At 45.5% G+C, this 14,026-nt stretch overlaps 1 protein-coding gene across 1 annotated transcript in view; it reads right to left on the reverse strand.

Annotated features, from left to right (window-relative positions):
• Positions 1–11,668: 11,668 nt before the first annotated feature.
• The window catches only part of PRKCB (protein kinase C beta), a 313,357-nt gene continuing 310,999 nt past the window's right edge, over positions 11,669–14,026 (reverse strand). Inside the window, exon 17 of the mRNA XM_065892367.1 lies at positions 11,669–12,314. Coding sequence (XP_065748439.1) covers positions 12,162–12,314 — 153 coding nt within the window. The 3' untranslated portion in view covers positions 11,669–12,161. The remainder of the gene's footprint in view (positions 12,315–14,026) is intronic.

The raw sequence follows: 14,026 nt of genomic DNA on the forward strand, positions 1-14,026 counted from the left end.
TAGGTAATACACATCTAGGGACTAGATGGATCTATGCCTATAATCTTAGCATCCAAAAGTAAGTGACCCTATAGTCTGAGCTTTTAGGAGACACCTGTTATTATCTCCCAGACTCCCATTCCCCTTTCTTTTTAAAATTATATTACCATTTTCTTTTGGGAAACCATCCATCCCCATGTGATTCCAGAGGACTCTCTTACCTCCACGTTACTCCAGGGGCAAGCATGTGACCCAGCCCTGGCAAATCTATCCCTCTAGCTAAGATAATTAAGTTATAGACGGATGGATATTCAAGCCAAGCCAGTAGAACTCAGTCTCATTTTTATTGGGACTATTAGAAAAATTAAATTCTCCTCCCACTAGTATTGCTAAGCTCTGGGGCTAGTGACTGGAGCTTCTGTGGGCCACCAAGAAAATGAAGCCATGGAGAACATTAGATGAAGTCAGAGAAGGACAGCTTTCGATATTGTGTGAGTCCCTGGACACATCTGTACCTGAAGCCAGACAGTCCAAGGCTCTTTTAAATTTTTTTTTGCGGTACACGGGCCTCTCACTGCTGTGGCCTCTCCCGTTGCAGAGCACAGGCTCCGGACGCGCAGGCTCAGTGGCCATGGCTCACGGGCCCAGCCGCTCCGCGGCATGTGGGATCTTCCCGGACCGGGGCACGAACCTGCGTCCCCTGCATCGGCAGGCGGACTCTCAACCACTGCGCCACCAGGGAAGCCCCCAAGGCTCTTTTAATTATCTAAACAAAAAAATGATTCTTATTCTTTTAACTACTCCAGTTTGAGGTGGGTTTTGCCACATGTAAACCTAAGAGGGTCCAACATGCAAGTTCAATGCGCAACCAGGTTTTGGGTTCCAAGAGGTAACAAGGCAGAAGGATGCTCTTCACATTTAGCCAGAGGGAAGGGAAGGGTCTGTGGTCCTCTGGTTTCAGGGAGCAGGGTGTCTGTGGGCTGGGGCCTGTGGGGTGTCAGAGACACTCCCAGTGAGGCTCTATCCCAAACCTTCCCCCCTCAGGCACTGCCCGGTCATGTGGACTTTTTCTTTGGAAACTCCCTGGAAGTTACTCCCTGGCTGATTAGCAATTAGTCTTTATCCTAGTTTTTTCCACCTCCCTTAGCAGAAGCCATTCTGGGAGAAACAAGCGTCTGAACATTTTAATGTGAGGCTTAAACACACAGGCTGTAGGGTCTGACAGACCTGTGTTCATGCCTTCATTTGACCACTTAGCAGCTATATGACCTTATTCAAACCATCTCTGAGTCTCAACTTTCTCATCTGTAAAATGGGTAGAATAATAACATCCAGCTCCTACAGTTTCTATGAGGCTAACGTGAACTTAACATTGGTGGAACCTAGGAATAATTCCCTCCCAGAGCTAGCTATTGTCATCATTATAAAGCAAACTATATCCCCCCAAACCCCCACCAATGTTCAGTTTTGTCTGCAACTTCATTTGAAATCTCTCTCTTTGCCATGTTCTTTCTTGCTCGTGGGCATTTTTGCAGTGGAACTAACCACAGGTAATTGACATTGTCAATTGATTTATGAACAAAATGTAGTAGCCAAGAGCATAGACTCGGGAACTGAACTGCCTGGATTCAAACTCTGCCCCAGTTCGTGGCTGTGTGGACTTGGACAAATGACTCCATCTCTCTGTGACTCAGCTTCCACATAAAATGGGGGTGATAGGAATAGTATCTGTCTCAATGAGATTAGGTAAATTAATATGTGTAGGGTGTTTAGAATAGGGACTAGCACATGGTAAGGGCTCTATAAAAGTTTGCCATCATCTATATGATTAAGTTAGTGCCACGTCAACTACAAATATGGTTCAGTGGTCACGTACTGACTTGCGGTGGGCACAAGCAACTCTGTGAACGTGGCACGGCTTTGCTGAGCTCTGTTTGCTTGGGTTCTCTCGTGGTCCTGCTAATCCCAACATCACTCAGTGATACACACCTTTATAAATACACACTTTGGTGACAGCTCTGGCCGTGCCGACATTCTGTGCGGGTCTTAAAATTTTTTATGTGATCCATAACTTTTTTTTTTTTCGGTACGCGGGCCTCTCACTGTCGTGGCCTCTCCCATTGCGGAGCACAGGCTCCGGACGCGCAGGCTCAGCGGCCATGGCTCACGGGCCCAGCCACTCCGTGGCATGTGGGATCTTCCCGGACCGGGGCACGAACCCGTGTCCCCTGTATCGGCAGGCGGACCCTCAACTACTGCGCCACCAGGGAAGCCCCCATAACAAATTTTTAAAAGTCAGCTTGCATTAAAATCTGGCTCTACCACCTGCTCTTTTGTCTTGAGCAAGTTACTTACCCTGTGAGCTTCAGTCTCTTCCACTGTAAAATGACAAAAGTAATAGTACCTACCTTATAGGGTTGTTGTGAGGATTGAATTATTATTATAAAGCCCTAGGATAGGGCTTGGCACATTGTAAGTGTTAAATTATTATAAATAATAATGTCCAGTTAATAAGTTCTGCAGATGAAATGCCTTCTCCCCCAGATATCCTTAGAAGACTCTTAAAAGAGCTGAAAATGTGTACCCGCTTATCTTGAAGCCTGCCTGACAATTGTATTAAATGGACATATTTTATTTGCATGGCCCAGAGTTTCAAAAAATTAGAATTTGTGGTCCACATTTTAAAATCAAGACATTTTATATAAAAAACTAGATTTCTAGCTTCTTTTGAGGAATGGAACATACAGCACTGTTGGGCTGCATCCTTGCAGGTTGTCTCTTGGAGAGGATGCCACAGTGGCTGCTGACGTCAGACAGGAGGAGGCACTCTCCAGGTCAAAAACTCTTAGCTCACAACCCTCTTATTTTTCTACTCCTAGAATGCTTCATGCATTTGCCTTATCTGCCCGGCTCCTGTAATAAAGAAAATAATCGCTGACACATAAACGAAACAAACTATATTCCAGGCACTGTCTCACTCAATCTCCACAACAATTCTAAGGAAGAGTATTATTGTCCCCTCCCATCTTAAGGATGGGAAGACGTGGCTAAGTAACTTGCCGAGGTTATGCAGCTGGTACGTAGCAGAGCTGGGAGTTGAATGCTCTGGAGACAGAGTCTGGGTTTTCGCCACCCCACTCTAGAGTAACCCCTTTATTCTAACCGAGGCAAAGTTTTCTGCAGTTGTATCCATGAAATGGGAACGTGTTCCAGGGGGTCGATATTCAGTTCTCCTGGTCATGTTGGCCAGGAGGGCTTAGTTATGGGTGCCTAGGGTCATGATTCGGGAATTAGCTGCCTAATTTCCATGATACCCAAGGACTTATTCTAAGTCCTTGATACTCAAGCTTCTACTGAGAAGCTCCTGCTGGAAGGTATTGAAGTTGGAGGGAGAGTCTCTTCCAACCTGAGTAGCTCCCAACTCAGCCCCTGAACTGTAGGGCATGGAGGACAAAACTCGTGCCCAGAAGTTGGTATATTCTGCTTATCCTTTACAACCACTGACGCACTCCTTCCTAGATGGCTGTACTCACTTTCCAAACATTCTTAGAATCAAGTCAAGGTGACATGTCCTTCTACTGAAGGGGCTACATAGCATTTTTTAAAAAATGTGTCCCTTTTTGATAAACATAAAAATCTCACCATGGCCAGGAAATTCCAATAAACCCTCATCCCAGAGCCTGTGATTCTTGATTGAGAAATTCCTCCATTTTCTACATAGCCTTTCTAGCAAAATTTGGTCAAGCTTTCTTTCCTGAAGTCTGTATTATAGAAACAAGACATTTTCCCCTTTTCTGGTAATAAAGTTATATGATAATATTTGAAGTTGTTTCAAAATACAACTCATCCCTTATTCCAAACCCTGATCTATGAGTGATTCTCCTGGATTTTTAAAACAATGTCTTTACCCAAGTGGTAGCTTTTGAGATAATGCCTGACAACTGCTATCAAATGCTTAACTTTGAAAATAAATTCGCAAAACACAGAAGATGAACAGATGGTGAGTTTTGTCCATTCTCTGTAGCTTTCCACCACTCCCTGCAGCGTCAGACATAGAGGCATTTGAGCCAACCCCAAGTGGGTGTATTGTGAGGGGGAGGCAAGTTGTCCACAGACCTGAACCATACAAAGCAATGGCTGGTTGTCTTCAGGGGTCCCGCACAAGGGCTGCACCACAGGCAGGGTTCTTGCTCCCGGTTTCAGCTGGTGAGGGCAGCACCAATGGGGAAGGGGTTTAAAGTCATCAGGGTCCCCTGGCTGTCAGAGTGACATTAGTTTCTTCTCATCTTGTTTCCTGGGATGATTGGGACTGAGATTCCATCTCCGACTTCACTTGCCTGGTGGCACGCCCACATCGGAAGGGTTTGTTTCAGAATTCCAGTTTGGCCTATTTATCAGTAGTTGAGTCAAACTCTACACTATGATCTTGTCCACACCAGGTGTATTAGCTTCTTAGAGATGCTGTAACAAATGACCAAAACTGGATGGGTTAAAACAACAGAAATTGATACTTTCATGGTTCTGGAGGCCAAAATCAAGGTGTTGGCACGGTATCAATATCTTTGGAGGCTTGGGGGGAGAACCCATTCTTCACCCCTTTCAGCTTCCAGCGTCTGTCGACATTCCTTGGCTTGTGGTCACATCCTTCTCTGTTCCTTCTTCATGCCGCCTTCTTTGTGTGTATGTGTTACTGCCCTTTGTGTCTCTTTTGTAAAGATACTTGTGATGGCATTTAGGGCCCACCCTGGTAATCCAGGGTAATCTCTTCATCTCAAGATCCTCAGTGTAATTACATATGCAAAGACTCTTTTCCCAAAGAAGGTGAATTTTACAAATTCCAGGGTTAAGACTCAATACTTGGTGTGTGTGTATGGGGGGGGCAGTCCTCAACTTACTACCCCAGGTTTTCCCCACCACTGCTGAAGCCCTTCTCCCACTCATCCCCAGTCTGGTTATTTATTCCGCCCTAGTCCTTTATCCCAAGCATCGCCCCCCAACCCCAGACTGGGGTCTAGCCCCACCCTGCTTATGTCACTGGAAGGGATGTTTCACTCCCATCCAGTCCAGGCCTCTTCCCTTCCGAAAAGCCACACAGACCCAAGAGTTCTCTAAAGAGACTGATGCTGGACTAGTTGAGCTTATTCAGCTGGGAGTCAGCACACCTGTTTGGCCAGATAGTCCTCTGTGTTTTTCTCTTTCATCTCTATGAGGACCACAGAGGTCCGGCACCTCTGCTTCCCCCTGCACTACCGCAATTGTCTCCATTGAGCTTCCTTTCTTCCTCTCACCCTTACAAAACCATGTTCTCTAAGGTAAATCAGATCGTCAGCCCATTGCTTCATGTCTCTGCGGGAGATGGAATAAAGGCCCTCTAAAGGTGTCCCCTCCTAATCCCTGAAGCCTATAAATATATTACCTGACATGGCAAAAGAGATTTGCAAATGTGTTAAAGATCATGAGATGGGGAGATTATCCTGAATTATCTGGATGGGCCCAATGTAATCACAAGGAAGACAGGAGAGTCACAGGTAAAAAAGATATGACGACAGAAGCAGAGGATGTAGTGATGTGCTTTGAAGATGACAGAGATCCACGAGCCAAGGAACCCAGGAGGACTCCAGAAGGTGGAAAAGACAAGGAAATCGATTCTCCCCTAGAGCCTCCAGGAGGAACCAGCTCTGTGGACAACTTGACTTTAGACCAGGGAGACCGATTTTTGACTTGTGACATCCAGAACGACAAGAGAATACATGTGCGTTGTTTTAAGCCACACGGCTCGTGACAATTAGTTACAGCACCAACAGGAAAGTAATACAGTGTCCAGGGGATTCTCCCTGAACTTAGAATAAAGTCAAACTTCCCATCAAGGTCCACGAATGCTTGACAAGATCTGGCCCCTGCTTTGCTCTCTGGCTTCACCTCCCCCACTTTGCCGCGTCTTGCCTTTCTCCAGTGACACGGGCTCCTTTCTGGTCTCTGGGAGGCCAGGTCTCACGCTCTGGAACTTGCTGTCCCTTCTGTCTGGAATGTTTTGCTCTGGCTCCTTATCACTGACCTCGAACTACCACCTTCTCAAGGAGGTCTTCCTTGAGCGTTTGGGTTAAGTAGCGGATGACCCAGCCATCCCCATCCCTGCCAGTGTCTACCCACCACTCTGCTTTGTTTTCTTCACGGCAGGCATGGCTATCTGCAATGTTACTCACTGTATTTCATATGTATCCCTCTCAGCACATCAGCTGTATGAGAAGAGGGCCCATGTTTTGTTCCCCATCTGGAACAGACATTAGTCCTAAAGAGAGGTTTAATGAATGAGTGAATGAAATATATTGGATCACGTTCAGGTCTAATGATTTCTCTTTGCAGTGCAGTCATGGGCTGCCTGACACAGTTTCAGTCTTTGTAGCATAATAATGAGGAAGATGGGATCTGGAGGCTTTTTCTGCTTGCTCCTCTCTTCAATCAGAGTTTCCTCCCCCTTTACATCATTTTAAAATATTTTCACCTTCTTTCCCTGTAAGTCCGCCCCTGGGCTCTGTTCACTTACAGCTAGTAGAATTTCCTGACAATGATCTTGGGGTCATTGGAGCCCCCGCCTTGGGGGCTCCTCAACTAAAGTTCCATGGTTCCTTTCAGCTTTCTGTTGCTTACCTAGGGCAGAGATATGAATCTAATGCTGCTTGTGTTTGGGGGGGGGGTTCAAGGAAACTCCTCTGTTTTGAGACCAAGGGCGCTTCAATCTCGTGGGATTAAATAAATGCTGATTAATGTTCTATTTAGGAGAGGCTCAAATCTTTTGATGCAAGAAAAAAGTAATTTCCATTCAGATAAATGGTGTCAGTCTGGCCACCCACACCAGCTCGGAAACTCCCAGTCAGAAAAGGGATGATCACAGTGCCTCCTCCACACCCTCACTTCGCCTCCGAGGAGGGGGTTGTTCTGGTTGATCAAGATTGAGCACATTCATTGAACACAGTGTTGAGACCCCCCTCGGTCTCCCATACCCCATCCCGTATTATATCTCTTAGAGGATACCCTTAACACCTATGTGGCAGGCAGCTTCTGATATGACGCCCCGTGGTCTCTGCCTCACTTATTTATGCCCTTGTATAATCCCTTCTCCTTAAGTGTGGGCTGGACCTAGTGACGATTCATTTACAAAAGAACGGCACTTCCCGCTTACTGGTGTTCTCACTATATTGCCTTCTTAGCTTGTACACTTTGATGAAGCAAGCCGACATTTTGGAAAGACCCAAATGGCAAACAACTGAGGGCAGCCTCCAGCCAAGAGCCAGTGAGGAACCGAGGTTCTCAGTCCAATAGCTCACAAGGAACTGAATCCTGCCAACAACAACGGAAGCAAGCTTAGAAGCAGATGCTTCCCTAGTTGAACCTTCAGATAAGACCACCGCCCCTGTCAATACCTCAATTGAAGCTTATAAGACACCGTGAAGCAGAAGACCCAGCTAAACTGTACCTGGACTCCCAACCCACAGAGATTGTGAGCTAATATGTCTTAAGCTGCTAAATTTTGGGGTAACTTGTTAACAGCGATAGATAAGTAATATAACTCACACGATATCTAGGAATTCACCATGCAGTCTAACCCAGCTTGAGGTTAGGATCCCACACTGGGATGTAAAGTCGAATCTTCAAATACTGATCAGATTTTCATTTACTAGGCACTGTCCTCTATGCATTTATTTCCTTCTTGCACCTCGTGAGGAAGAGTGACTGGTTGAAAACAGAACTGAATGTCCTTGCATCTTTTGTTTAAACACCACTGTAATCTCAACCCTGACATCTGGCCTGATATCAGCAGTCCATATGCCAGGGAAACTAGCATTCTATGGGACAAAATCCATAGTGGAGGGAGTGTGGTTCAGTCGTTTGGGCGAGAAGTCTGAAGTGCAAACCTTTATTGTTTTGGGAAATCAGGATTCACTTTTGGAGCCACCATTGCTTGTCTAGGAAGTGATGAGCAGTAGAATTCCATGTAGGTCAAAGCAGCTCCACATCAAAATCAGGAAAGATACAGGAGCTCAGCTATTTGGCTTTTGGGCTTTTAGAACCAGATATTGATAGGTGGTACTGGATCGGGTGTCCCAGATTTCGTTATTATTTATCTTGCTTTTCATTCCTCCCTGGCATCTCAGCTTGTATGTGCGGTGAGAAAAAGAACCATGGCAGGAGTAGCAGGTGAGGATTTCAGAACTTTGTCTTCATTGGTTTGAAGAACCTATAGCACCAGCTCTCAAGCTGACTCTTGTTATCTCACTGGCAAGCCTGAACTTTAGCACCGTATCTTTGTATGTTGAGATTGAAGAGACAAGTAGGGTGACTGACTTCTGGTGATCTATGAGGCCTGACCACGGGGCAGCCCAGGATGTTCCTGGAAGTTTCTTTCCCGTCTGTCTTATTTCTTTGATGTCCCCTAAGTTCACGAATGGTGCCCTTGTTGGACTCCACGGTAGATATAAAGTTGGTCACACATTTTTCCGTCCCTCTGTCCATTTGCCTTTGCAATGTGTTTTTACAGTACCTCCCATCCAAAAGTAGAGTCCATTTCTCTACCCCTTGAATTTCTCTTATGGGAATGCAGCAACCATGACATAAGCTGAGGTTTGAAAAGCGCTCGTGCCCTGGGGTTTGCTTCCCATTGCTGCTTTTTTGTAGTCCTCAAAACCACCAGAGGAAGCCTATGTTCTAGCCTGCTGGAATGGAATAGAGCACATGGAGTAAAACCACACCATCCCAGCTGAGCCTTCCCTAGACCAGTCAGTCTTGCAAACTCTGTACATGTGGATGAGGCCAGCCTAGACCATGCAGTCACCAGCTGCCCTTCCAGGTGACGGAAAGTACACAGGCAAATCCATCAGAGAAGCTGGGATGGCCAAAGCAGAAAAACCATTGTGAGTTAAATAAATGGTTGTTTTTAAAAGACACTAAGTTTTGAAGTGTCTTGTTACTCAGTATTAAATAATTGATGTAGACTTATGCGTATGTTTCTACCAACACATCTCCTTGGTGGATTTTGAGTCCCTGAAGGTAAAGGACTATAATTCCTCTGAACGTCAAATTCAGGCTCTTGCCTTTGGTGGTGAACTTGGCAATGAAACGATGGGGACTCTGTGGATCAAATGCAATGACAAGTGAGTCATTCCTTTAATTGCTTCTCAGTATTGACCTGTCTCTCAGCCTTAAGGAATCTTTGGGGTAACCCCAAATTCCCATCTTCAGAGAACCCACCATTGTGGTTTGCTTCCTCAACATACATTCCCCTGGTTCCGAGAACAGCTTCCGATTTTTATTCAGAGCGTGGTCCCTCACCCAGTCTCAGTTAATGTAGTTTGGGTGGCACTCTACCCCTAGCTCCAGAGGTGCAGCCCCTGATGTGTGTAGTAAGCAGTCTCCAAGATGACACCTAGAGGCCCCCACTTCCTGGAACTCTCACCTTGTATAATTCCCTCCCTTTGAGTATGGGCTGGATTTACTGACTTGCTTCTAAAGAACAGAAAACAGTCATATGATGGGATGTCACTTCTGAGACTGGGTTACTACTGAGATTATATGGCTTCCAGATTAGACACTCTCACTTGATTCATTTTCCCCCAGGGAAGCCGTGTCCAAAGACAGTTCTATGGAGATACCTATCTTGCTAGGAACTGAGGCTGCCAACACCATGTGATTAAACTTGAAGTGAATCCCATCTCCCCCAGTCGAGCCTTCATGTGTGACTGCAACCTTGGCCAACAGCCTGATTGCAGCCTTGTGAGAGGCATTAAACCAATGAAGCCACACCACCCAGATTCCTGCCCACAGACACTGAGAGGTAATAAATATTTGCTGTTTCAAAGTTTTAGAATAATTTGTTACACAGCAGTAGATAACTAATACAACTTAGGTCTGGCCAATCAAAGTGCCTCACCCACCATTCCTCTCCACCCCAGATACAGTGCTTGGTTCAGGGATGTACATGGGACCAGGCTGAGCCAGTCAGAGGAAACTACAGGGCTCTTACAGGAGCTCCCACTCTGTCTCACTGGACATGATCCCAGGAAGATAAGTGGCTGGGACTTCTGCAGTCTTTTTGTGCCTATGAGTAGAAAGTCCTGGATTGCCTTGTTGGTCTCTATATGCCCAGCACCCAGAACTATGCCTGGCTCAGAGCCGGTGCTCAATATTTACGAAATGAAACTGGTTTATATCCAGCAGAGGGAGAAAATATGTGGCGTTGGCATGAAAAAGGGAGGAATCAGAAGTAACAATAGCAACCTCTTTTCTAACATCATCTTCAATGGAACACGCCATCACACATCTAAAGAAATCCACATATTTTTGTTTTCTAAATGTGACGCATTGAATACACAGTTTCTTCTTTTAAGTTGGCTTTACCCAATTTTAACTGGCAGAGTTTCTAAAATTCTACAGAGTGCACTAAGACCAGTGGCTTCACTGTATCTGCCCAGTGCCCATTTCCTGGGGGTCTTCCAAGGAGGGAGGAGATGAATAAATTCTGTGGAGTCATGATGTACTTGGTGTGACAGAATTGCTCTTTTCTGCTACCCTATGGCATTAGCAGCTACAAAGCCATGCGTTACCGATTGGACTACTACATCTTTCAAAAAGAAAAGAGAAGCATAATTTCATTCAGAGAAGGTGTCAGGCTCACACCCAGCGATTCAGTAACATGGCACTCTGATCTCAGAGAGAATGGGGCTCCTTATCATGCCAACAGCTTTTAACAGTGATCTCCCTTATTTTCCCTTCCTCTTCTGACCTCCTTGGACAAGTATGGCTGTTGAGAAAAGGGCAAACCCCTGTTTGTTTTGTTTTGTCTGTTGCAGATACTAAGTTAGGAGAAAATAGTAAAAGGTAAGTAGTTTTACAAATATGAGTGATATCCTCACGGAAGGGTTCTTTCTGTCCTGACTCCAGTCTCCTTGCTGACTTTTGCCATGGCAGCAATGAAATTATGTCCTGTACTTTGTGCCTGAGGATTTAATACGCACAAACCACTCAAATGGATGACTGAGCAGATACCCTGATTACGGGCACAGGAAAATATGAAGGTCATTAAGTCTGTGACTTGCAAATGGCAGAGGTCTCAATCTCAAATGGCTAGAAAATCCAGAGAAGTGGATGAGAGCATAGTACAATAGGGGGTGGTAGAGACTGTGGTAAAATTAGAGGATGCACTGCTTTTAAAGGAGATAGCCATTTTTCAGTTCTGTTGAATTATTTCCACATGGAAATGTAGGCCCAATGCTACCAGTCTTCTGATTTTTCAAAAAGTGAATCTGAAAGTCTAGAAATTTACATAAAACTTCCATTTTTTAATGTTAACAATGATTTCAATTAAATGAAATTCTGTGCAAGTGAAACGAAGTTCATTTACGCATCAGCCTATGGCTCTCCAGTTTGTAACCTCTGCGCCAGACTCTATTTAAAAGCAGACATGTAGGGCTTCCCTGGTGGCGCAGTGGTTGAGAGTCTGCCTGCCGATGCAGGGGACACGGGTTCGTGCCCCGGTCCGGGAAGATCCCACATGCCGCGGAGCGGCTGGGCCCGTGAGCTGTGGCCGCTGAGCCTGCGTGGCCAGAGCCTGTGCTCCGCAGCAGGAGAGGCCTCAACGGTGAGAGGCCCGTGTACCGGAAAAAAAAAAAAAAAGCAGACATGTAAACAAGAGTTTGCATATATTAACTCAGTTTAATCATATCAATTCTTAAACAAAAAATTTCCTCCAAGAGACAATAGTTCACAGTAACTGCAAAGCTTACTCACAATTTAAAAATACCAGTCATGCTTAGCATTCAAGGGGGATATCATAGAATAACTGTAAAAACTTTTACCATGAACATTAGCTTCTGACTTTAAAAATTACAAATGCTGAAGCATTTTGGTATCAGACATAGTAGTTCTGATATCGTCTGTTCATTTGATGAGTTTCTGGCAGTTTGGAAAATTGTACCTCTACAATTGGATAAAGCGCTTACTCTAAACTAAACATTTTCAGATGTAGAAAACAAACTAGCAAGCTACACATACAAAGAAAAGCCCTCTAGGACAAGCTCTCCACGTGTGGAATGCCAGCATATGCACCATGAATCCTGGAAGACTAGAATAGATACATACACTTGCCCTGAAGTCTTATACTCCAGGCTTACGATGGAGTTTGCATTCACCTACACATTAATGACAAACTCTGGGTTAGTATAGGAGAAGCCAGCAAATTCATTTTGGTCCAAGTTCATGATGAAGAGTTTATCAGTAGGCGTGAGTTCCACAGGCTGTCTGGTGAACTCTTTGTCGAAATTGGAGGCGTCTCGCTTGTCTCTCTGCCAAATGGAAAGCAAACACATTAACACAGCATAAGAAGAAGGAAACGTGACCAAGACGTGCCAGTTATCGGGAAGCTGATGACGTCTCATGGGCAGAGTCAGGAGGAGCCCTGTGCTGACAGGGTTTAGCAGCGGCATTGCAATACTATCCCCTAGCTTTCACATTGTATGTTGGCTTCAGGAGAGAAAACTTGGTGGAAATTTTCTAAGAAAGGAAATGAGACCTTGACTTTCTTTAAGGATTGCCAGAAAGTGAGGTGTGTGTGTGTGTGTGTGTGTGTGTGTGTGTGTGTGTGTGTGTGTGTGTTGTTTTCCTTGGCTTTGAGATTAATTGAGTTGGAAACTTCCTCTGACCAGGTATGATGTCATAGAATTAGTCATGCAGTAGAGAGTCCAGGAGGACATGATCCAAGAGCGCCCCCTGTGGCTAGGAGGCTTCTTTCTTTAAAGAGGAGCAGAGCCACATGACCACTCAGCTCCCCAGAAGGCAGAGTGGCAAAATGGGGACATCAGATCACTGCTCAATGAAAGGAACAGATCACTATCCACCCCACATTCCCTGATGCGATCTAGGCTTTGAAGGGATGCTCAGAAATCCACCCACAGACTTGAATTTGGGTCTTCAACAGCCAGAGTTTCTTCCAAGGATGTTTACAGCAATGGATCTAGTCAACAAACTCCTAGTCTGGAAGGGCAGCTTTAAAACATTCTATTCTCCTAGTTAGTCTGGCATTTTCTTTTTTTTGGGGGGGGGTGGGCATCAATCCCAGTTTACTAACTGCAGTTTGGGGCAAGTTTCACCAGGGAATGTCAGAGCGTGGGTTCATAACAAGAGCTCACATCTGGGTGATGCTCTCACCTCTTCAGGGTCCCTATCAGCCTGTGATCTTCCCATCCTTACCACCCACCTAGGGGCAGGTAGAGGTCCTCGCTCCTGGTGCTTTGACCTATGAGAAAACTGAGGCACAGGAAAGTAAAGTGACTTGCCCAAGATTGCACAGTGGGGTAGTGATTTTTACCCAACCACATCGCACCTAATTCTGCTTCATCTCAGCCTCTCTGACTGGGGGGAAAGCTTGATGGCTGGTTTATTGCAGGACAACCAAGGATAACGTATGGGTTTCACAGGTACCGGGCAGGTTACCTGGCTGAAGCCAGAGTGGTGTCAGATTGTAAAGAGGGGAGGGTCGGTGAGGATTGACTGATTTGCTAGAATTTGGTCAATGGCCATCCATGCTTTAGGTTTAACCCCTAAAGGGTACTGACTGACAAGGATTTCTCATTACTGGATTCATTTCCCTTTGCAAAATACTTCTCGCAAGAATGCCTTCATTTTGGTTGCTCCCCTGAGACAGGTAAAATGTCCCTAAGAAGTGCCCCAACTACTCTTCTGGTGTATGTGCAGGGGTGTAGGGGTGAGGGGGACATGAAGAAGGCACTTCAGTAAGTGTGGCCAGAGGGGAGTGGGCTGAAGATGCCGGCGGAGCTGTTTTCTGGACAGTGGACCGTCTCTTACCATGCCCCACCTATTCTGCTTTGTCTGGTCCTGCCTGCTGTCAGCCTGTCTCGTGTTGTCCCAGGCACTGAATGTGTTATTTGCTGTGTTCAGAGAAAAGCTTGAATTCCACGCCATCTTCTCCTTTAATATTGCCTGTGCATCCCTCTCTGGACCCCACAAGTCATACTTTAGCATCTTTTTAATTGTCTTC

This window comes from Phocoena phocoena, chromosome 15, assembly GCF_963924675.1.
Source record: "Phocoena phocoena chromosome 15, mPhoPho1.1, whole genome shotgun sequence".
Taxonomy (NCBI): Eukaryota; Metazoa; Chordata; class Mammalia; order Artiodactyla; family Phocoenidae; genus Phocoena; species Phocoena phocoena.